We start from the raw sequence: 26,185 nt of genomic DNA, 5'->3' as shown, positions 1-26,185 counted from the left end.
ATACCCAGCAGAAAAAGAAGAGATAGCCAAGAGATAAAGTAGATAAAGCCTTTGCTGAGAAACTGCAGAAGTAGTCCAACCTCTAATATAATACTTTACAACAACCAGAATGCAGTATGTATGTAGAACAGCCTTATTTCTGCTGCAGGCATCTTTGACATTAAACCTCATACACTTAGTATAATTTTGGTTCCTACATACCTTAACGTCTCTTTTTCATGTCTTAAAGTTCACTTTAACTAATCTCAAAGTTGTTTTTTTACACAATTAGATCCCTGAATCCGCATAGACCGACCAGGCAGAAAGAAACAGCAGTATACTTGGATTCTATAGGGGATTCTTCCACAGATGCATTGCTTTACAATTCATTTATAACAAATAATAACTGATAACATGTCATCTTCCTACCCCTAAAATTGTGGGGCCTTGTCTTTGCTCGTCAGTACATTAATCAAAACTGGGGTATTTTGCTAAGAAAGAGCTCAAATAAGTGATAATCATTAAAATTGACCGGTTAAAATAAGTCTAATTGAATATTTGTTCTAAATTGACAGGTTAAAAATGATCCTTTTAAAGTAAATATTCAAGTTTTAAGACATTATTGAAGTAACCCCATCTCTTGCCCAATAAAAGGAATCAGAGGATTCCATCCATATGTCCTAATGAACAAGATCAGATAAAAACTGATTTAAAAAAAGCGATTACTATTAACATTATCTGAATAAATGCTGTTTAATTAGGATCCTAAAGCACTTTTTAACTCCTTCAAACATACTTTTAATTTACTGCAGACAACTGTTTTCTGGCAAAAGAGGCAGGTTTAGTAAATATTCAAGAAAATGTCATTAACTCCTGATTATAAAGTTGACTTGGACTATTTTGTTATTTAACATGGCTGCAATATCTTGTTACAATCTCCTAACATGTGCAGGAATTCTTTCTAAATTCCTTGAGAGATTAAGAGTGTCCTACATTTTTCTTGAAAACAAGCCACAAAAAGAGATCTATTAACTTTGACATTTCCCTTTTAACGGTTAATTTTTTAGCTTAAACTGGTGTAACAATGTATAAAGTTTTGTACAGAGCTCTGTAAAGCCTTCAGCCTAAAACAATTTTTTTAAAGGCATATAAAATAAAAGCAAAAAGCAGCAACATATTCCAATCAAAATTAAGCCTACTTGAGTGACAGCATGGTGGTTCCAATTCTTCCAATCACGTCCATGCAAGAACACAGGCAGAAGAGGAATGGGTGGGGCCATGCAAACAGAATGAAGGAATGAAACAAAGAGAAAAAAAATGAAGAACGCGTAAGAGAAAAGACTCTTAATCATTGCTAAAAAAAATGAAAAACACCCCTTAAAAACTTATAGTCAATAAACATTAATGAAAAGGTATAAATAAAAAACATAAAAACAGTCAAATGTGTGCAGGATGAATACAAAGAGATTTAAAAACTGCCTGAAGTGAACCTAACAGCCACTGCTTGTTTTTTGATCTTCACTTACATATTTGCTTTTGGGAGAAGCTGGCTGTCAGAGTTACTCATGTCAGTCATTAAGCTCTGAAAAAACAGCAAAAGCGTTTGACGCGACCTTAATGGGTTAGCCTCTCATTTACTCGCTTTCATTTACTTCTGTCAATGAATGTCTTAAAGCAATCTGGAACAATTGGAAGCCTCTGCATCAAAGCAGAGGTAAACTAGACAATTTTGAATGACTGACCTTGATGCCATGTTTTTTTCAGATTTCTTTAAACATGCAGATAAAATTAGGCTTCAACTGAAATATATTACAAGATGGACACGTCCTGAAACATGAATGGTTTTATTATTTCTTTATTAATGTTATGTTCATAAGGTACCAGTAGTCAAAGGGGAATTTATATACTCCAAGTACAAATGATTTGCTAAAAAATCTACAAGACAGATCAAGATCAAGATCAAATAAATGGTTAGGTTTTAATAAATCTATCTAAATGCAAAAACAGATTCATTATATTCCATAGTTAAAATATTTTGGTAGGCAAAAAATAATAATTAAGATGACCTAAAAAATGTTTCTAAATGATTAATTTAAACACACACAAATTTCAAAAGTTCAAGTATTAAAAAAAATTAAACTAGTAGTAAAGATGAGCATACTTTAATCCTTATATTGACAACTCTGAATGTTATTCACAAGCTTTTATCCCTGTCAACATTCATAGACTTTCATTTCTTGTTTCTTTTTACTCAGTTTATGGGACTAAGAGGACTAAGATGCTATAAATACCCACAAAGAAATTTGTAAAGCGTGACATTGCATGGAACGTCTAAAAATGCATTGCCGTACATAAAATGTTCTTAAGATTTAAGTTGGAGTGTTGAGGTAAGGGGTAAAAGCCTTCGAAGTGTGCATTATCAGAAATTAACGCACGCCATGGAAGCAATCAGTTCAATCAATTTTAAGTACTTTATTCTTGTTATTTGTCTGGTTTAGATGGCCTTTTTCACAAAAAGCGGACTATTTGTTACGTGGTGCTTGCCCGGCAGAGTCGGCACCGACCAAGACTGCAACATCACAGGAAAGCGATATATACAGTGAAGACCAAAAGTTTGGACACACCTTCTCATTCAAATGAATGGGGAGGTGTGTCCAAATCTTTGGTTTGTACTGTATACAGTATATGCTGATCATCACAATGTGTCAAATAAAGCATCAGATCAGGGAAAAAGTTCACCTCTTCCTGCTTGTTTTTGTCCAGATGATGAAGCAAAAGTTTGTTTTAAAGAAGTCAGCACAGCGATTAAGAACATTTAAGCTAGGTGACCAGAATTTCTTTTTTAGACGTGCATTATCACTGTGGATTATCACTTTTTAATGCACACCTAGGAGCCAATCAGAATCGACAATTCCCCTGGACCATGGTATTATAGGACATAAAAAACAGAAAATTATAAAGGTTAGAAAAAACATTTGAAGAATTTACTACTGTCAACAGTAAAAAATTAACAAGTTCATTTCATTTCTTTCAAATGAGTTTAGATTTTCACATGTTTTTAAACAAAACAAGACTGCAACCATGGGTAACTGTGTCCATTTGCTGTTTTCTTTAGTGATGATTCAGAGAAGATCGAATAACGCCAGCCTTAGGCTATAAAAAAAAAATGACAAAAGATTTCTGTCTTTCTCTTTTGCTGACCCCTGTCCATTTTTGCTCGGATACTTGAACCTGTCAGCATTCAGGATGCTGAGGTTCTGAAAAACTAGAAACGGCCAAAACGCTGGACCTGCAGAAGCAATTTAGTACACAAGGTTCTTCTGAAAGCTTTACAACTGCGCTCTCACATTACCTTTTCACAACCACAGAGAGCTGACAGCTCCCATGAGCCGCCAGCATCCCGCTCACTGTGACACGCGGCACCCTTAAATGCCATAGCAGCATTTCACATGACCACAATAACGCGTATTTCATGAGACATGACACATTAGGCACTCTCAGGGACACAAAACTACACAGCGACGTGTTGGTAATATGAAAACTGACAGGGTGAGGAGGCTCATTTCAATCACTATGTGTGCCGTATTTTTGGATGGAAAAAGAAAACAAAAGATATCTACAATGACCACCCTGATAATCTTTACACAACTGTTAAAGCAGTGAGTGTTGGTTTATGTTTTCCCACAATTCAGATTTCTGCCAGCTGTCATGAAGTGTTAGTGGTTAGGGGGAATTAGCAGCAGGGGCACAGTATACCAGGACCGCTCCAGTTCAACAGTGCAACACCACTTCCACAATTAAAATGTAGCAATTATCTCAAAATCCTGTGATGGCTCTCCAGCAAACACTCATCTCTGTGGAAAAACCTGCACAAATCCACAAACAAGCGTACTCCACTGTTCAGTCAGTCTGACACAAATTAAACTAGCGACATGCGGCTCTGAGCTATAGAGGCTATTAAACGTGGCTGAATGCTCACACACTGGCTTAATCGCTCAGTCAATTTGGAAAAAGTCAATTTTTGGATTTATATTTAGTCTTAATTCAGGAGAAAGACTAGACAATAATTGTTGCATAACTAGGTCATTCAAGCCAAAAGAACAAAAGAAAACTGTAATGATTGCGAAGAAACAAAAGCTGCCCTTCATTGATTCATTTCTGAAAGAAAGATCAGTGCTGCATGAAAGAGTTTTCCTTCCTTTTTACCAAAGCCAAGATTACTTGCTATAAGGATAACATACAAGAGTGCCTTGAAACTTAAAAACTGCTCTGCCACCCCTTCAAACTGACTCTGTCCTCAGATTTACTGATTCTTGGAAAGGCTCTTTAGTTTTCTCTCATCTTCTATCTTTAGTTCTTGTTGTCTTCTATATGTCTGCTTCTGAATGTCCTTGTTTTTTTATCTTTGTTCTCTGCAATATAACAGTATTCAAATTCTAACTGAACTGTTGTGTTTCCTTTCAGAAATGTATATCAGTTATAACCCATCACCAAATGTCTGAATACAAAACATGTGGATGCATTCTAATTTATTAAAAAGTGTTCTTTTGTAACATTAGGAAAAGAAAAGGGTCTTTATACTACCTTAAAATAATGATTATAAATTCTTCAAACTTGAAATTGTTGTTGAAATGAAAATATAATTAAAATAACCAAAATTCCAACAAATCTCACCATTTATACGACTAAGTTATAAAGTAATTTTCCAGAACTTCCAAAAGAATTGAAATGAAAGAATTAAAAGATGGCAGCAATGTTCTCGTCTTTTCTGGCTCTAAGTCTGAGGACGTTTTGACAGATTTCTTTCAGCAGAGATAATAAAGGAATAAAAATGTGAGAGCATAGGTTTTAAAAGTGCAAATGTAAAGTAGGATTCGGAGAAAACTGGGGGCTGAAATTGTGACATCTCTCAAAGCACCTGTGAACTTGTGTTTGAAAACCACATTTTGACATAAAGAAAGTATTTGCACACAGTTGGACATTTTATCAAATTTTATAAGTGTGCTGGTTGAGGTTTAACACTGTTGCACTGCAATGAAAACAAATTAATTAAATACAGGCAAGTATAAGTAAAAGCTCATTTGAACTGATCAAAAAGTCTAACAAACGGTTTTGGTTTTTGTGTTTTGTAAACCTCCTAAAAGAAAGAAAAGTGACATTTTTCACTGTTCTATAAAAGGATTGTTTCAATTTCTGAAGCTGGAGTAAAAATACCCGATGGCCACATAAAGTGGCACAGTTTTTTTATTTTGTCGATCAATCAGTTTTAAGCACCCAAAACAGCAAAATCTTAGCAGAAAGACTACAACTTCTAAAATTCGGAATTCAATTCCTACATTGATCAAGTAAGAAGCCTTATGATTCATATTTTTTATTTTAATCTAAATCATGGACTCACCTCATCAACATTCTCAAACGCGTTGATGACATCATATGGCAGGCAGGACAACAGGTCGATGACAAACCAGGTCTTCAAGTAGTTCATTCGGATCAGCTTGGGGTCTGAGATGACCTCACCAGCAGGTCCAACAAACGTGGTGTGAAAGTTTAAAACTATATCCACCAAGAAGATAACGTCCACAATGCTGTCCACCACTAGCCACGTTACATTGTTCTGCTTTGTCTTGAAGGAGACGTTGTAGGGCACCATGATGGCAGTGTAGAAGGTGAGGATGAGGATGACCCAGTCCCATGTGGTCTTGAAGAGGCAATAGTGTAGTATTATATGAGGGGGGGTTTTAGGGGTCTCCTGTTTGTACTGAGGTAGGATGTCAGAGCCCAGCTGCAGAACCTGCACGATAGATATAACACAGAATAATAAATTACAACAGCAGGAGAAGAGTTCAATAAACAGTTTCAATCATAATGCAAATTACAAACGAAGCTGCACGAGTCTGCATAGCTCAAAGAAGCACCTGCTTACAGTTTCTAAAGAACATTAGACTGTTTTACCACACGAACAAAAGTGACCTCAGCCAGGCGGGAGTGCTTGAGGACATTCTCTCCTTTGTGAACTGTGGGCTGCAGTTGCTGTAAAACTCCTCTGCTGCTTGTAAGAGCTCGAGTCAGTCGTGCAAATTTTCCCCAGCCTGAGGATAGCACACAAACAGATGATCGTTACTGTTTTCCACGTGTCCTCGGGCTTTAAAATTCTTTTTCTTGCTTGCAGGAATCAACTTTTGAGTTTATTTAATTTTTTAAAACTAAAAATGCATATATAAACACGTACATAAATATATATCTACAGTGTATATACTGCAGCACTAGCTGATTAAATTTTTATGACTAGCTGTGCAAACAGGACTTCAGTGGCTTCAACTAGCTTTAAACTTCCACTTACAGAAAGATTCGGCATCAGACAGATCTTATTCGGAAAATGATCAGCATATAAATAGGATTTAGAAGGCACAGAACGCCAGATCACAGATTAGTTGGGATTGGAAAGGCTTTATTCTTTTTGATCTGTAAACCAAATGATCCCTATTCAAAAACACTAAAGGTCCGATCAATGTTTGGTTTCTACAGCTACTGTGGCTCATAAGAATCCAACTTTCTTATCTGATTAACATAATAAAAATTCTCACCATTAATCTTTAGTTTTTCATGTATCTGACTTGTTCTGATAAACTGTGCATTTGAAAACAACATTTTAAAAATAAATGCACCTCATTAATGAACACATACACTTCACAATAAACCCCAAAGCAGTAGAAACAATTCAAACCATGCTTTTTTTAAATACTGCAATTCTAAAGCCCATGAAAACACATTATTCCTAATTATTATAATTACACAAAATTGTGTTTGTTTACTGCCCATAATCAGATGTACAGTGAGAAAAAAAAACTGTGATTCATCTGTGATTTTAATGGTGAGATTTAAACGATGAGAGACAACATACGGTAGAAACATTTACATAAAAAATGGTAAACAATAAAAAAAACTTTGCTTAGTTCTGATTATTATTATCACCAAGTTTTGCCACATCTTAAGGGGAATTGTCTCCACAGCAATAAAGGAGTTGGGTAACACTTTATATTAAGATTCCTTAACAAGCTTTGTTAACACATTAACAAGCATTATAAATGAATTTATAGGGTGTTAGTAAGACATTTATTAGTACAATAAGTCTAATAAGGTTTATTAAATTACTTAGTTAACACATTTACAAGCATTATTATTAGGATGTTTTTAAGATGCTTATGATGCATTTACTGATATTATAGGTGCTAAACAAATGTGTCAGAGTTGATAAGCTTAATAAGATTTATTAACAACCTTTGTTAACAAATTAAGAAGTATTATTATTGTTTGGGGTTCTAGTAAGATATTTATTAGCATTATAGACGTCTGACACAAGCCTAATTGTTCATAAGCTTAATAAGTTTTATTAACTAACTTAACAAATTATTAGGCTTTATTAATGTGTCAGATGCTTGAAAGATATTTATTAGCATTATAGATGTCTTGCAAATACCTGAAAGTGTTAATAAGATTTATTAACATCTAAAGTCAGACCATTGTCTTCTAAATCCATATTACTAAACTGCTTATAAGCTTTACAAATGTATTAATTAACTTTGTTAATAGTTTATTAATTGTTTTGCAGCACCTCATCTAAAGTGTGGACGTATTTTACCACAAACAACCACAAAGCATAAAGATTGTAAAAAGAACTTTATGACATTAAAACAGACTAAACATACACAAATCGTTCTCAAAGTTCTCTCAAAGTTAATAAATACATTTGTAAAGCTTATAAGCAGTTTAGTAATATGGATTTAGAAGACAATGGTCTGACTTTAGATGTTAATAAATCTTATTAACACTTTCAGGTATTTGCAAGACATCTATAATGCTAATAAATATCTTACTAGCATCTGACACATTAATAAAGCCTATTAATTTGTTAAGTTAGTTAATAAAACTTATTAAGCCTATGAACACTTAGGCTTGTGTGAGACATCTATAATACTAATAAATATCTTACTAGAACCCCAAACAATAGTAATACTTCTTAATTTGTTAACAAAGGTTATTAATAAATCTTATTAAGCTTATTAACACTGACACATTTGTTAGGCACCTATAATATCAGTAAAGGCATCATTAGCATCTTGAAAACATCCTAATAATAATGCTTGTAAATGTGTTAACTAAGTAATTTAATAAACCTTATTAGACTTATTGTACTAATAAATGTCTTACTAACACCCTATAAATTCATTTATAATGCTTGTTAATGTGTTAACAAAGCTTGTTAAGGAATCTTAATATAAAGTGTTACCAGGAGTTGTTGCACTTGTTAGACAACCTTTTTCTTATGTTCTATAATTCCTTGTCCCTGATTTCTTTGGACAGCTCTATGGCCTTCAACAGGTGCGTCTTATACATGTAACGAGCTGAGATTAAGTCCTTCATTACCAGTATTGAAGACACCTGTGTGCCAGAACATTTGCTGATTTTTAGGGTCTTGAAATCAAATTTCTTGTGTGTGTGTTTTTTTTTTTTTGCCACAGATGAAATACACCTCAAGAAAAACAATGTCATTAAACAAATCTATAAAACCAGCAGGGCCTCAAATATGTTTTTCTTCAATGTAAACAGGGATTTTTCCTTTTAACTGATGTGTTCTTTAACTAGTTAACTGCACTCCTAAGAATTTGCAGCAGTTTTCTGCATACTGTAATTGAGGGAAACAGTTACTTCCATAACTTTTAGGATATGTCTGTCATAAAATTGCAAATTGGGTATTTGCTGGAGTAGACATCCAGTACTCAGGACAGACACATTTTGCCTGCGTTGGAGGATAATACAAAAACTGGATGCTCATGTCTGAATGTGAATTAATTAGGCTAACATTCTTTTTATTTTAAATAAACATACTGTTGCAAACACACCACCTTTTATTTTGTCTTTTACCTTTGGAGGAATCATCTTCAATGGGCTGCTTAAAGGCTGTGATATCACTGAATGTGCAGAGGAACAGAACCACTTTCTCTTGCTCATTTCGAATGGGAGCAATCTTTACAAAAAACCAAACCGGTGTCCCTGAAAGCACAGAAGAGAACAACACATTTTCATCTCTATTATGCACACACTTTTAGGAAAACTGAAATATTTAGCTGAACGTTTGAGTCTAAATTTGACTCTGTAATTTTTTTGTCTTTGGCACAACAATGGATACACCTGTAAGTCAAAACAAACAGAAGATTTTGTGGTGGAAGGTAATCTCTGGTCTGGTATTTAGCACTTCTCTACAGAAGTAGAAATGTTCTGGGCTGCCTTTGAACTCTGCTGTGTGTCACAGAGGCTCCGAATACATTTGCATTACAAGAAGTGGGAAGTTCATATTTTTTCCCTTCCCCACATCATCAGGCATCATTACTTACTGTTCTTCTTGTACATCAGTATTTCAAATGAATTCATCTCGTAATTTTCAAATGTTAGTCGCACTTTTTCCGTCGTGTCCTTGTCTGTGAGTTCCCCGTACATGAAGCTGGAGGAGAAAGAAGAGAGAGAATAAGAAATGACATTACTCCATGGATGACACTGCTTTAGGGAATAATGTTCCTCCTTTTGACTACAGACCCGAAGAATACTCAGACGAGTGCAGACTAGGCATTAATCTTTGTATTTTTTCTTTTGTGTGCGTGTATCAAAAGCTGTTCATATTTTAGCAGTTGCAAAGTCAGCTCTGAAATGGAATCACTACTATCGTCTTTTAACACACGATAACTTCATCTTATGTTTCAAACAGGGTACTGCTTCAATCTTTTTATTCACCTTCTCACAACCAATTCAGGTAACGCTAAATTTTAGTAACCTAGTAGTATCCCGTCTGCTCTTAGACAAATAATTATGTGCTGAAATCTACTCGAGGATCATCCAAAGACTTAAAAGGCATGGAAAGAGGCCAAATTGTTTTTCTAAATGTGGTTGAGACTGCCGTTTACCAGTGGGGTACATTTTCACACTTTTTTTCCTCTTGGGGATACAATTCTGCCAATTAAACATAGGTGAACTTTAATTTAATTATAGCCTTTTTTTGAATATATTTTTTGCTAAATTTGTTTTGAATAACAACTGATTAATTAAGCTACGATTCAGATAATGTCACAGACAAAAAATAAGAGAATTGTTTTATAAATATCTAGGCAAATCTTGCAAATGGTATAGCACTAACAGGCAATAACTTTGGCATAAATACAACTGGAACATGCTGTAAGAACTGATCATTTAATTTTCTACAAAGACTGCTGTCATTATTTTTTTATTACAGTTAACTTTTCCCTGCTCACTTCACTCACATTCAGTCATGTATTCTGCCTTTCCGTGTTAACCTATTGCCATTTGCCATAAAAAAGCAATGCCTGAGGCTAGAAAAAGGATTGGAGCACCTTTTTTTTTTTCGTTTTTACAAAATATTGATTTTTTGTCTCAGTTTGTCAATACTCATATTGAACATGGCAAAAACAATATATCACAGTAACATGTTTTTTTCACATCTACAGTGAAAAAGACACCAGCATTCACAAGTCAATATGGATTTACTATCATTTTGATGTACAGGGAAATAGTCATCCCCTATTATTTTTTAAGATACCAGAGGGACTGACAAGAGTTGTGGCTTTTCCTCTATGTTTCTCTTTCATATCCTTTTCAACTATATACAAAGGGGGGAAACATGTATTTTGATGTGCTCAAAAAGAACCTTGTAAACTGCAAACAACTCATTATATTCAAAGTCAAATGTTTACATTAGCAAAAAGCCCAATACGCTTTTGAAATTTAAAGTATACATTTTTACGAAAGATTTGTTGATCATCTATTATTTAAAAAAACTGCACCCCTTTTTGTGTACATTAATAAAATAAAATATAAAATGAAATTACAAGGTAAATATAAAAAATTCTTATAGTTGTCCAAAGTTAAAGCACTTAAATGGGGAAAAAAATTGTTTGTAATTTTTTTAGAACTTTACTGCTGTCAAACAGCAAAAGAAATTGAAGAAATTTTTGCTTGGTCGATTTTGTCTTTGTTGTAACAATACTTATTGACAATAAATGAAAAATGCCTGACTATGACCCTTTCAAGGTATTCCCATTTCTAAGGAATCTGAGGTATGAGCAGAGGAGCTGAGTCTGTGTGTGGCCTGTAAATATGAAAAACTTCTCTGCCAAAACAAGAAAAAATAATTTGAAAAAGAGGAATACTAGTAATTTAAGAATTTATTAAATTAGGAATCAGTGTGTGTAAGAATTGTGCATGGCTTGCCACCTCCTTTTCAAGAACACCAGCCTGGTAACACTCCGGCCCCACGACCTTCAATCAGCATTTGCTGCTCAATAACCAATGCTGCAGTGTTGGTCACTCTGCCATGAGCAGCAAAGCCAAGCTGATCCCACAATTGTTCAATAGGACTCAGGTTAAAGACTGCTGGCAAGCCATGATCATCCTCTCGCAATACCAAATTCTAAAGGTACAGTCAGATAAATCCTACGCTGCTCTTATGTTAAAGGGAAGAGTTCAGTCCCAGATTTTGGACGGATGGGAAAGTCACTGAATCCAAAATCTCATCTCAATGTTTTCTGTATTTGGACTAGATGTTTCGAGTTTTATGTATAGAGAGATGTCTGCCATATTGTCACTGACAAGTGCTGACAGAGTAAAGGGACAATACTCTAGTGTACTACTCATGGAAACACACACAAGTCCAGCAGTAAATCATTAATTCCAACAAAAACATCCTTATTTTTATGTTTTTTTAAGTGTTTTAAGCTGTAAAGATTGACTCCTTTACATTAAATAAAATAGTCGCTCCTTTAGTTTATAACTCACCAAGCAGTTAGAATTAATGACATGGCTCCGGTTACTTTTGTTTTTGAAAGCAGTTTTAATCCAGAAGTTGAAGTGTTGGAGCCGGGGCTTGCACTTCAAGCCTGTCGTTGTATAGACTGATTGGAAAATAATGGTTGACATTAAGTCTTTTTTTGTATGTCCAATTATCATATTCATATCCACTGTAAATACAATAACATCAATGAGATTTACAAGTCATTTAAATGATTGCCAAGAACTAAAAAACTGTGAGCACTGAAGCTCCACGTGCATTAAACTTTAAAAACTAATTTGTATGATTATGAGTTTCTGTTGTTTTCTATCAATATTCCTGATATTCATCATTTAAAATGACGGCAAAAACCTGTGAGTGCATTGATTTCTCTAATCATTTCATGCTACATCCAAGCACCACTTCTGAGGAAATTCCCTTTGGGTATTTCTTAGAAAGGGAATGAACAGTGAAGGAATCTGGAGGAATGAACAGTTGCTGCTGAAACGAGGTCATTAAATAGATTTACAGTGATTTACACCTAAACTGTGCAGACCTAGTAGCACTAAATATAGAACATTTACAGATTAAAAATTATACAAATGTTCCTGCAAAGCCCATAACAGACAAATGAATCCAAGCCTCTAATTGCCCAAATGTAATGTGCCCCTCAAAAACAAATTAAACCGGAGGCATGGTCAAGCGAGCATGAACACCTTTAACCATGCCGCAGAGGCATTCATCTCACTTTATGTGTTAGTGCCACCCTGAGCAGCAGCCGCTCTAGCACGGTCTAAATATAACTCTAGAGTTTGTTATGAAATACAAAAGGAGGGCTATATTTAATGAGACAATCTGACGCGGCAGACACATTTCCAACCACTGCATGATGTAACATCTCTAATGAATGTCAGCCATTGCTTCTTTTGTCTTCTCCAAGGAAGTAGAAGGATAGATTTCTTCAAATACAAATGTTACAGTACATTAACTGAAACAACTTTGCAACCATCTTGTAACAAACGGCAAGAAACCACACTCGGGCAAAATAACACCAAACTGGACACAAATTCCGACAGTCGTGCTGAAGATGGAAATAATATCTTTGATCTCCAGGTCTCTGCAGGGAAAGACCTATAGATACTTGACTCTGGGGGGCATGAGTGCACATTTTACATCTGCATCATCATTAAAACATCCAGGAAAAGTGAGTGCTCTGTGGTTTCTTTACCAAGCTTACAAAGGAGGCTTCAGATAAGAACTGAAAAGAGCATAAAAACATTTTTTTTATAGTTGTGACACTGTCTTTGAAGTGGCATGAAAGCAGTACTAAATAAAAAGACCAAGAACTATCTTATGCAATGTTAAAGTAATTACAGATTAGAAATGAAATAAGTACATTGTTTTTTTATTGAAAGCTAGATGATAGAAAATTTGATTGTTTTCAAAATGCCACAGATAAATGGCGTGGTTCAAATGACTAATTTATCTGATTACTTTGGTTTATATTTAGTTTTAATGATGATACTAAGGGGTGAGATGCATCTGAAACTGCTTGAGCTGTTCTTGAAATCACATATTTCATATTCTCTCTGTGGTTGGACTCAGAATTTCTTAAAACTCTTTTCCTTAGTCTCCTACTTAAACCTAAAAAGTAGTGTATTTAATGAGATATCCCTGTAACTCCGTTGTGATAAAAACACAAAGCCCTTTATTTTAGTGAGGAGATATGGTTAATAAATGTCTCAGGATTGTGTATAATTTCCAAAACCGGTGGTTAATGCCGAACAATGGGTAAAGTATCACCATCATTGGTAATAAGCAAAAATGGGTGAGAGGATGACACAGAATGTTGTTAGTAAGCTAAATAATGAATTAAAATAGTAATGAATCCAAGTATACAGAGTATACATTTCTTTAATATCTTAGATAAACCAACTGTCAGAAATATGTCTAGTTTTTATTTATTATGTCTCATTTTTATTCATTTATAATATTTTTTACATTTTTATATGATTCATAATAACTTTAATTATTTCCGTATTGATGGAACCAAATGGTAAATGGCGTTTACTTGTGTAGCGCTTTTCTACCTTTCTCGAAGGCCCAAGGCGATTTACAGTCACAAACCCATTCACCCGTTCACACACACATTCATACACTGTCGGTAGCTCCACTGCTCCACTCCAAACACTGGCACTAAACTTCCACCAGAGGCAAGGTGGGGTTCAGTGTCTTGCCCCGACATGTGTGTGCATGTGTATTCCGATCAGAGGGTGACCGCTCTACCACTGCACCACGGCCGCACCAAAACCTATCTTGTATCTTTTATGGAGCTAAACTAAGAAATAATCGGTTTTAACTTTTTAGGATCTTCTGTCTTAAATGTTCACTTAGAATTTTGACAGGAGAAGCAAATTTTTGACCCAGAATGCTTTGTGAAAACCCTGCATTAGGTGTCTCACAACTACGTCTAAAGAAGTTTCTAAATAGATATAAATGAAGTGGACACTTGAGTGAAACAAAACAGTGAACCTAAATTTAAAGAATAGAAAACCTTCTTTTGCAAAAGGACAAGCATCTCAATTAAGCTAGAGTTTCAGCTAGAACATGTCCATGCTGAATGCACTAATCAGCGCATCCTGAAATTAGACCTGAATAGAAAATTTTTATTGCATTTTTAATGTTTCACTTGCATTAATTTTCCTTTCTTCTTCTTGTAGTTCCATCAATACCAGAACAAAAAGATAAATTCCTTTGAATCTCTTAGTCCTAAAAGCTTGAGTTTTTTTATTCGATTTGTGTTTATGTTCACCTGTTTTCTTAAAGGTTCAATTTATTTTTTTCTCCCTTGAATATATTTAATTCACTGTTTAAGCTTTCCAGGAGCATTCCCACACTATATTTTTCTGCATTTATCTATTTACACTTAACTTGTCTTTCCTCCTCAACATGGGCCTAACTTGGCAGCTTGCCTGCATAACATTTGAAATTGCTCATTCATTTGAAAACCTGAGTCACTCAAACAATGCTCTCACATTTGTGAGGAGTTGGTTCATAACTACGAAGAATGATGCGCCAGTAATGATTAAGTCACTGGTAATGAGTGTGGTTTATCCTTGTCTGTACTGTAGTAACTCATCTTTTTTTTATTGGACCTCAGCTCATGGTTGCAGACCTGACTCCTAAAACATTTATTAATCGCCTAGTTTAATATCAAGTGCCGTATGTATTTCATGCAAGTCTTTACAATAAAACACCTTATTCAATCTGAAAATCTCAAATTAGCCCTAAAAAACAGCTCACTCCAGTGTTTGTGTTGGCAAACGTGGTGCAGCTTATGTTCAAGGAGCCACAGGTCTAAATCAGTAAGAGTCTCATTGCTGGCTGATGCAAACAGCGTCTCCCACAACAGATGAAATCGCCCACAGTTTTCTGGCACCAACTGTTCCACTGGTTTTCTATTGGTAGCTATGTTTTCAATAAAAAGCACAAGAAACAAGTTAAAAAAAAAGTTGGTCACTAAAGTTTGAATCTAAGGACGGCTGAGTAGGGTTTAGTTCTTGCAGGGCAAGTCAACGCCCTCAAATGGACTGTTTTAACAGATACAGCCAGATAAAAATCACAGGTATGTGTCTTAGTTATCTGGTCTTTGCAAAAAGAAACCATTTTACTGTATTTAGTTAAGGATATTATAAATTGACATCAATGGGAATGCAACCGTTTTTCAATTTCACAGCCTTCAGGGGTGAAAAATGAAATACAAGTACAAAACAAGGAGTATTTTTACCACAACTTTTTTCATTGAAAAAAAACACATCTGAATGTATGAATAAATGAAATAAAAAAACCATCATCTATAATAACAATGTTGTATGTAATGTGATTATTTTTAGATAAATTAAATAAAAACGAATGATCAAATCATTCTGTTAAGACAAACAAAGCTATGAATCAGTTTTGTGATTTACATTAAAAGTAGAGATGAATCAGGAGATAAAAGAAAGTGCTAGAAGACCTTAACTTTCAGAAGGTAAGGAAAACTAATGTCAAAGCAGTTGTTGGCTGATTAGCAGCTGTGGGTGCAGGTGAAGACAAAAAAGGGGAGTCGTTCTGGGGCGCTGGAAGTTACTGTTTGTCTATTTGGTGTCATAGCGCCCTAAATAAACTAAATCCCTAATGTTGGGAGGGTGCTCCCTAAAGACCCCAGCAGTGCAGCGTCCATCTTTGAGGTGGGTCACAATGTCGTTTCAATTGTCTGCTAAACTTCTATATAAAGGGTTCTTCCTTTTTTAACTGTTTATTATTTATTTTGTTGAATACTGCTGGCCCTTTCTGTTCAGAATTGACCAAGATTTGCAGTAATTGTGAAGTATCAGGACAAAAAAAAAAAATCAATGACTTAAACCATTTCCAAAAACAAATCAACTTAAAACAAATCATGTTTGTGATCACAAACAGGTTTAAGCACGATGGGGATCGAGATATGCATTTATGGATCATAGATGTTGGAAGAAAAGTAATTATTTATGTTACAAATAATAAATTTGGAAGAGGAGAAATCCATTTGCTGTGAACCATGTAATAATGACTGTTTAAAGACCCACTCCAAGCCCCTCTTTTAAACGCATTCTCAGTGGTCTTTTCATTAGGATTTTGCCGCCTTTAGCCAAAATCACGAACCTGTGTCTTTCTCTGGGGTTTAGTTTCTGCTGAGCAGCAGAAAGATGGTGCAGTGCCCTTATCTGTTGGTGCCACCTTCTCAGCCCTTGACTAGTTATACATATTCAAAAAAAAATCCAAGACTCAGGACTGTGAGAACAAGGCCAATGGCCTTTCTATGCAACATATTACAGAAGCTCAAGTGCAGAACCCCTGAGATGCTTTAAAAGGGCCCTCCCTCTGCAGCAAAATTCATGCTGCTACAACATTAAAGCAAAAACAATACAGTGACAGCAAAGCACTAACAGTAAAAAATGATAAGTTCAGTGTTCAGGAAGAACAGAGAGACTTGTTTAAAAACAGACAGGGAAGACTTGTCATTAATGTAAGTGAGTGATGAGGAAAATGAAGAAAGCAAGTGATCTGTCAGACACAGGGAGGGTCCTGCTGTTCAGCTCCTCTCTTACATTCTTACCCTAAACAGTCAAATGTTTGACTCGTCACACAACAGTTGCATGATAGACAAGAACAAATTTTGATCAGATTATTGTGTCAAAAACAAGCAGCGAGAACTTCAAAATGGGAGCAACCAGGCAGAAAATCTGTTATTATCAAATGGTGTTCAGTGACATATTTCATACTTTTCCTATTGTTGAAAGGTCAGGAGGTCAGCCATTTGTCTGAATCTTGTCATTTAGGAGTGTAAGGTGAACAAATGACAGGAAGCAACAGTGGATAAATGCTTTAGAGGGCATTTCTCTCAACAGCTAATGATACACTGATACCAAAAGAGTAAATTGGTGTAATAATTGGAATAATATATAAATACATCCATTGAATCTCCTTTTTACCAAATAACAGACACTTTTCTTAGTAAAACATCCAACAAATCATCTAGGTCACAAAAAGGGAGAGGCTATACGTGTTGCACCATCATGACAAAATAATGGCTAAATGTTTGATGTACATATTATATTTAAAAAAAAAAGAGACATTTGACAAAAGATGAATTACAATCTTCTAAGTATATGTGCAACTTCAGCATCCAGGACCCTGCCCTGCAGAAGAGGCTGGCATCAAATGACAGAAGCCAAACCCCAGCAGCAGCGGAGCTGGTTGAATTAGACAGCACTTGATATGTCCACACTGGTAAGTCGACAAATGAGAGCATTCAAATGAAATTACGGAGCACACTCTTCCCCTTGCTTACCTGCATGTGCTGCTTTTCTGCATCACTTCTGCTCGGTGGTACCCCGACAGCTTACAGAAACCGTCATTGCTGTACACAATGGGCCAATCCACAATCTGAGCATTTCCCAGGACAAAGTTGGTGTCTGTTTTGGAGAGAAGAAAGAGGGAGGATGCAAATGTCTAGCTTAATTTTCGGTATTTCTGAAAAATAATTACAAATTCTTATGATGAATATTTGAGACCTACTAATTAACTATTTGAGTCATTTTGAGCAAGAACAGAAATTAGTGTGAACATTTTTACCCCCAAAAAAGATGCATTCAGTGATTAATAATAATCCCTCTTACATTTTTATGCTGCAACTTTTAATATCCAATTTAAATAGGAATATTTGGGGTAATTTAACATCCCATTGGTTTCATTCTTTTGCTCAGGATCAGGATACACAAGTTTTATTGCCAATGTTATCCAAAGCAAGCATCTAATTTAATGAATTAATTTGTTTATCAAGCCATGTTTAACCAATCATCAAAAAGATTGAAAAATGCTCCCTTTAAGAGCCAGCGCAGACTTAAGTGATTTTCATTAGAGTCAATGATGCTCTCCAGCTCATTTCACCCTCCACACAGACTGAGTGTACACAAATGTTACCCAGTCTCTGTGATTCCAAAGAGAACATCCAAAATGTCTGCCTCCTTCTCTTTATTTGTATTCACCGGCAGTAAAGAACAGCTTGTGCACCATTCCTATTGGCAAATACAACGTTCAAGCCTTAATATCAGGATTTCATGGGAAATAGAACTCATTAATCCTCATATGGCATATTTTGCATATTCAAATGTTAGTGGGGCCTCCCAGCCAACGCTATTTGTGGTCAAATGTTAATAAACCCAAATAGTCAGTCACATTAACATTTTAATGGCTTCCTTTGCTTGCATCCTTTTGTTTTTAACCAGGTCTGTAGTCATATAATGATTATAATTAATTCAGTATGTCAAAATGCATAAAATGGGAGTGACATTTTTTTTGTATTTTAAAGATTAAAATCTGTTTTAAGTCCAAAAATATAAAAATATTTACATTATTTTTTTATGTAAATAAGATGAGTCATCATTGACAAAAATGTGTAAATCTAAATAAAATTTACTAGTTGACCAAAAGGAAATTATTTGATGTAGTATTTTTTTTAAACAGCAAAAAGTCCTATTAAACTAAAACAGCTTAACCGTTTAACAAGACAACAATGACTGACAACAGTCAATAAGCATGAGAAGGAACTGCAAACAACCAACCACAAAAAACACAGGAACACAATGTAAGATACATTTATTTATTGATTCACAACAAAACAGCAACATAAAGCATGAGTGGAAAAAGAGAACATGATGCACAAGTAGTTCCATGCCAATGTGTTATTTTACAATGGTCATGTATGAAAAATATGGGATAAAGTCCAAAGCTCAGGCCAACTTATTACCTCTGATTTGTTTATTTCTTTTGGCTCAATTTGTCATCACAAATAATTTTAAATTACTTTGTAAATTAACAGCATTTGGTATAGAACATTTAGAAGAACACTACAAGGAGGCAAATACTGAAAAACTTATAGCATCATTGAATACCTGTGTGTCTATGGGACAGAGTCCAAACTGAAAATTTATAACAGAAAAGAAAGTTAACAGATTACAGGGAGAAACATGAAATGAATATCAGACAAAGAAGATGACCTATTGTGTAAGATGGCCATCCCTTCTGGAGTTATTGGCCATCTTACCTTATCTGAACGAGTTCAGGTCCACAGGACTTTTTTAGTACAAAGTATAGTTTATTGTAGAGTGGCACAATGCTAAGAAAACACTAAATATGCCATTTTGTTGAAAATTAGAAAGATAAAATTAATTCCTAATTTTTACTTGGTCAAAAATCCAACGCATGCAAAGGGAAAACATGCAAACTTCACAAAAAAGAACAAGCCGGGATTTGAACCAAGACCTTGTTGCTGGAAAGTGCTAACCATCACACCACCATGCAACCCAAGGACCAAAGCTCGCAAAAAAAAAAGAGCTCTAATCATGTGATCACATACTGCAAATGAGAACTGAACCAAGTGAGTGTGACATCACCCATAGGAAAACTTTTGCTTTTGGTTCCAACATAATGAAGTAAATTCAGTTGCCATTTTTTCACAATAAGAACATCGCCATGTTGGACCCAGAAATAGTCAGTAAGCAGCGATTGGTCCGAGTCGCTCTGCCCAGTTCTCTTATCCAGTCAATGGCTCTAACTTAGTAGGAAGGGGAGAAAATAAAACATCGTCGTGTATTGATCAGCACCTGCACCTCCTCACTACAACATGTTTACTTACCACATGTTTTCCAATTTTTTTGAGACTTACTCTTTCAATGTTGCACTTTGGCCTGCTTTTATTACCCAACTCATTGACGGATACCACTTAAATTTGCTCCCTTTGGTTCCTCCCTGCTCTTTAGTCTGCAGATAGTTCATCTACATTCACATTAAACCGAACCACACCAGAGTACGTTAGCAGGTAGACTCAGACTTTAACTGTGAAGTGGAGCAGGGTTTGCTTTTTTGAGCAACACGTACAGATGGACTATCAAACTTTTTAGGAAATGGATTCTGGTGTCAATTATAACGACTGCTCACATGGGGGGCACAACACTGTGCTACTGTACCACCAGGACTGGAATGAGAAGAGAGCCAGTGTCACTAGTCTTATTATGACCATTATTGGTATGTGCCAGCACCTCTTTACTGCACCACTGGAAGCCATTGAGTTCACACTGAAGTGTACTGTAGCAGAGTTCTTTTCCAAGAACCATTTGTTTCCCAAGTGGACCAGGCTTTGATTGTTCACTCTACACCTGAGTTCAGGTTAGCTTTCACTTGTCAGCAAGGTAAACTATCCAAGTAAACAAACCCAAGTAAATGCCAAATGAGAACCATATGAGAGAATAAAATTGGGACAATGGCCATTCCTTTCAAGAAGAACTCTGTTATAAAAGCACAAACAATCTTAAACTCTTGTTTTGAATTTCTCTGATACAAACAAGCTCACATGTCATTTTTTGAGATTTTTGGTCAAGTCTTTAGAGAGATTTTAAAAGTTTGAGTAAAATCCTGCTTAACATGCCCTCACGACCAAAGTAAATCTGACAATACAATAAGTTTGTCTAAACACTGATCAGATTATGCTTGTCTGGAGAAAGAAAATGTGAAAGCATTACAGAAGAAACCTGTCTGTGCTGGTTATAATTATCAAATATCCCCAAAAAGTCTTAGATTCTCTGGTCTTAACCACTTCACACCATTCTTAACATAGGATCACCTTTAAAGGAAAAAACAATGAAGAATATTTTTTTTACATAACTGAAAATAAATTGAGGCATGAAGGGATTAAGACTCATTTCGGTGGCACTGAAATCCATTAAATTTTCTATGTCTGTTTGGACTTAACCTGCAAAAAATGTAAAAAAGCAGCATGCAATGGTCAAACCTGTAAAAACATGTAAGTAGAGATGGGAATGAATGAGTGAATACCTTTTGAAGATTGGCAACCTATCAATGATTTTCTAACGTTTCTCCTCAGATCCAGTTCATTTTGGTTCAATATTGACTCTATGTTCTCTACAAAATCCTATTAGAGGTTATTACCCTTATGTGTAACTATATTTGTATATTTTCATAAATGACAAATTACTAATGAGCATGAAAGGTGACTTTCAAGTGAAAGAGAATGAAATTTAAGCTGGAAAATGTTTAAAAAAAGGACAAAACAGACAGGTGAACTGAAACATGGCAACATATGAGAGACTGCTTTGTAAAAGATTAACAGCTGCACTCTTTAAAATAGGCCTAAAAACACAAAGAACAACAGAGAAAAGAATAAAAATGAACATGACAAATACAGCAAGTATGATTTTACACAAGCAGCACATTCACTTTTTCCTTTAGTCAAACTTCGGTCACTTTTAACTAACTATTATATATTTGTTTTAAGTCATTTAGAGGGTTAATAAAGTGCTCCAGAAAACACTTCTTAAATATAGCTCTTTAAAGCTCTTTTTGTTTTATTTAGGAAGGAACACCTAATCTATAAAGCCCCTTCAGTCATTACAAAGAAAAACATTTTTTTTAATAAAACACACTAACATCTCTATACATAGCTTTCTTTTTTTTACACTTTTCTTTACATGCAGTTGTGTAAACTGAGAGATAGCCATAAGTTATTTACACCATCATGTTGTCATCATAGATCAAGACCCTTTCTTTGTTTGTATCCAATATCTGTGGCTCAAAGTTTGGCTCAAGATAGAAATAGAAAATACTCCAATATTACAGCTTCAGGCAGCTGTCGAGTTTAATATTTGTCTGGTCTATCTTGTCACTTCTCTTTTTTGGGTGTCATAATACAGACAATGCCCAAAAAGTTAAAAAGCTGGTATATTTTTCACTTGTTGGATTGCTCAATTAGATAAGTCAATCAGTTTTTTTCTTGGTTATATTTTAAGGAATTGAATAAGAATGGAGAATTACCGGTACTGCTGTAGCTGTTCTCATACTCCTAAACGAAATATTTTTTAAGATTTTTTGGAAAAAAAGATTGTGAAAGCTGAGACTAATAGAAAACTGAGTTAGCTGTTGTTTTTCTTTGTTTTTTCAGAGCAAAGGTCTCTGCATTTATTGCCTTAATTATAACTGAGCATTCTAGGCTACATTAGAACGCTCTGTGCTTTAATTCAAACATAAAACTTGAAAGAAAGAAGAAGAAAAATCAAACAAATTGCCTAGTTATGGCACAATTAGAGGCTTTTCAGAGAACAATGTCACAAAAACTTGTCATTTTTTTCTGAATCTTGAAGTGAATGGTGGAATAAATAGCTTCAGATCACAGTGATCTACTAAAGCAGCTTTTTCTTCTATTACACAATTTGTTTTTGATATTTTCTTTTTCGTGAAAAACATTGGTTAAGATAGATTTCCCCCCCAGAAAATAGTGTCTTATTCATAGTCAATAGGTTAATTTCACAGAAGACTCCAGTGGTTTTATGTAATCAATGTAATGGCTATTTTGACCTGCAGTCTTCTCCATAATCAGAATCTGCAATCTAAATTAGGTTTTTTTAAGCCAATCATTATAATTGATTAGACCTGACCTACACCATTTAAAATGACTGGGGAAACCTACATAGCAAGTATGTGAAAATTTGCTTTAAACAGTTTTAGTATTTAAACTTCAAGTTTTTTTGTTTAAGTTACATTTCATGTTTTTTTATTGTTGAGTTTAGTTTTTAAATAGAATATTCCAATTTGTTTACGTTTCAGAGCTCAGGTAAGAGTCACGTGCCGGTTTTTATTCTTACCGTTAGACCGCCTGACAATATTCTCCAAAAAAGTGTTCTGGGGGGCCACAAGTCCTCTCCGACCCCCCGCCATGCTGCCGCTTCACTCAGAGGTTTGCAGATGAATCTTTGCTGCTGCTCAGTTCGCCGCTGTTTGTCATGGTGTCCCCGGATCTGAGGGGCTGCGTGGATTTGGTGAACACGGGCTCACTGTCTGGGCTTCTCATTATCCGCCTCCTCAGCCCGGTGCGTTGCGTTGGCACCTCATCATCCAAGAGTGGAAAACAACGCCGCGGAGCAGAGCGCAAAGGGGGGGCCTTCCAGGCTCAGCTCCTCCGCGGCCAACCCGGAGTGGAGCTAGAGCTCCCTCTGCTGGACAGGACTGCGCATTACACAATCGCTGGGAGATCCTAATCCACTTTAACCTTATTTTCATAATTTCAAAATTAACACGTAGGTTATAAAATAAAGACCCTACTTATTTTCTTGATTTTTGATTTATATCAATGACTCCTGATGGTTATCTATCACGTGACCTGTAATAATAATTTTTCAAACATTGCAAAAATGTACTGTATTTTGATACTTGAACTGTGGTATTTTGATTTCTAAAATAATGTTGTCTTCCTATGTAATTAATATGTATTTATTTATTTTTTGTCAATTGATTTTATTATCTCTTATTGATTTTTTTTGTTATAAATGACCAACATTTGTGTTGACAAAGTATAAATAACTGATCAGAAGTTGAGAACTGCATAACTATAATTTATGTTTAAAAAAAGTAAAAAAGTTAAGTAAAGCATATCATGAGGATTATATATCAATATTTCATGTTTTCAGTGTATGCATTAGGTCAACTAATGATTTAGAGTAAATATAATTGAATTGGTAAATATAATTGAATTGTTTACACACACACACACACACACACACACACCCACACACACACACACACACACACACATATATATATATATATATATATATATATATATATATATATATATATATGTGTGTGTGTGTGTGTGTGAGATTATTGATGCCCGTTTTTCTGACCATCTGCCCGTTTTATTTGACTTTGATCTCTTAACGCTGCCGCCTGATGAACGCGCCCCCGCGCGCCCCCGCCGCCTGATGAACGCGCAGACAGCGCTGCAGTTTTCAGCGGCTTTCTCAGCCTCTGAGCTTTGCTCCTTGGATGTTCAGGATGGAGATGTTGATAAACTCCTGGGGGATTTTAGCTCTGTTTGCACGGGCATTTTAGATGTCATTGCTCCATATAAGGTTAAACGCAGTAAACCGGCCCCGGAGCCTTGGATTAATGACCATACTCGCGCGCTCAGACGCTCATGCCGTCGCGCGGAGCGTAAATGGAAAAAAGACGGGCTTCATGTTTCATTACAGATTTTTAGAAACTCCTTGACTGAGTATCAGGCTGCTGTAAAAAATTCCAAGACCCAGTTTATGTCAAATGTTGTGTCTGAGAACATCAGCAAGCCTAAGGTCCTTTTTAATTCTTTAAAGTCTCTTTTAAGTCCTGGTAATTTATCCTGTCTGACTCCTTCTGTTTTACTTTGTGAACAGTTCTTAACATTTTTTATTGACAAAGTCAGTGCTGTCAGGTTTTTACCCTCTCCTTGTACCCCTGACCCCTCTGTTTTAACGCCCCCACCTGCTATTTTTGACCAGTTTGAGCCTGTCACTGTCTCCCAGATCTCTGAGATAGTTCAACACCTGAGGCCTTCCTCCTGCCCAGGTGACTGCATTCCCCCCAGACTCCTGAAGGAGGTCTTTGATACCATTGGCCCCTGGATAGTTGGTCTCCTTAACTCCTCTCTTGTCTCGGGGTGTGTGCCAGCTGCTTTTAAACATGCTGTTGTGCACCCCCTTTTGAAAAAGCACAACTTGGATCCCAATGTTCTATCAAACTTTAGGCCGATCTCCAAGTTGTCTTTTCTTTCAAAAATTTTAGAGAAGGTGGTTTATCTACAACTGCAGGAGCATCTAACAAATTATGATATCTTCGAGAAGTTTCAGTCAGGTTTTAAATCCTGCCACAGCACTGAAACGGCTCTCCTCAGGGTGTGTAACGACCTGCTTCTAGCTGCTGATTCTGGGGCCTCCACTGTTTTAATTCTTTTAGATCTCTCTGCTGCTTTCGACACAGTGGATCACAGTGTTTTATTATCCCGACTGGAGCAGTCTGTCGGTGTGAAGGGCACAGCACTCAGTTGGTTCAGTTCATATTTATGTGGCAGGAGTTTTTCTGTCCAACTAGGACAGTGCTCTTCTTCAGAGGCTCCGCTCAAATATGGTGTACCCCAGGGCTCAGTTTTAGGCCCACTTTTATTCTCACTTTATCTGCTGCCACTGGGGTCCATTTTTAGGAAATATAACGTGTCATTCCACTGCTACGCAGATGACATCCAGATCTATCTTCCCCTAAAATCTGGAGGAGCGGATGTTCTCGACAGATTGCAGAACTGCTTAGCAGACATCAAGTCTTGGATGGAGCTTAACTTCCTCTGTCTAAATGAAAACAAGACAGAGGTGTTTGTCTTTGGAAAGACTGACCTGCTGACAGGCTGCTGTAGTGCTGTTGGCCCCCTGGACCCTTCAGATGCTCCATTCATTAGAGATCTTGGGGTAAACCTTGACAGACATTTTAAATTTGACAGGCAGGTCAGTGTTGTAGTCCAGTCTAGTTTTTATCACTTGAGGCTAATTAGCAAAGTCAAGCCATATCTTCCTCCTCACGCTTTGCAACAAGTGATTCATGCTTTGATCTTTTCCAGACTGGACTACTGTAACTCTCTGTACAGTGGTATAGATCAGTCTCTGCTCCGCCGCCTCCAGCTGGTTCAAAATTCAGCGGCCCGCCTGTTAACAGGGACCAGACGGTGTGAGCATATAACACCGATATTACGCTCACTTCATTGGCTGCCTGTGTCTTTTAGAATTACTTTTAAGATTTTGCTTTTGGTTTTTAAATGTCTGAATGGTCTGGCACCTCAGTATCTTTCTGAGCTTCTGCATGTTTATCGTCCTTGTCGGGTCCTTAGGTCTGAAGATCAAATGCTTTTAGCGGTTCCCAGGACTCGGCTTGTGACTCGGGGAGACAGAGCCTTTTCAGTTGCAGGTCCTAAACTCTGGAATG

The 26,185-nt window shown here is 35.9% G+C and overlaps 1 protein-coding gene across 7 annotated transcripts in view; it reads right to left on the bottom strand.

Moving 5' to 3' along the window:
• kcnh1a (potassium voltage-gated channel, subfamily H (eag-related), member 1a) overlaps positions 1–23,378 on the bottom strand; it is a 54,333-nt gene extending 30,955 nt beyond the window's left edge. Inside the window, exons 1-8 of one of the 7 annotated variants that reach the window (XM_078932508.1) lie at positions 23,047–23,372; positions 19,285–19,311; positions 17,682–17,805; positions 9,372–9,478; positions 8,902–9,030; positions 5,932–6,068; positions 5,378–5,770; positions 1,179–1,205 (exon numbers count right to left, since the gene is read on the bottom strand). In XM_078932508.1, the coding sequence (XP_078788634.1) occupies positions 1,179–1,205; positions 5,378–5,770; positions 5,932–6,068; positions 8,902–9,030; positions 9,372–9,478; positions 17,682–17,805; positions 19,285–19,311; positions 23,047–23,119 (1,017 nt within the window). In that variant the 5' untranslated portion in view covers positions 23,120–23,372. Of the gene's footprint in view, positions 1–1,178; positions 1,206–5,377; positions 5,771–5,931; positions 6,069–8,901; positions 9,031–9,371; positions 9,479–17,681; positions 17,806–19,284; positions 19,312–23,046 lie in introns of all 7 variants that reach the window. The other 6 variants (XM_078932509.1, XM_020709425.3, XM_078932510.1 and 3 more) reach the window with 6 other exon arrangements.
• Between the last annotated feature and the right edge of the window lie 2,807 nt (positions 23,379–26,185).

This window comes from Oryzias latipes, chromosome 15 (assembly GCF_053564925.1).
Source record: "Oryzias latipes strain Hd-rR chromosome 15, Olatipes_Hd-rR_3.1".
NCBI lineage: Eukaryota > Metazoa > Chordata > Actinopteri > Beloniformes > Adrianichthyidae > Oryzias > Oryzias latipes.
Note: the sequence above shows the minus strand (reverse complement) of the source record. Positions and strands in the feature narration are given on the sequence as shown.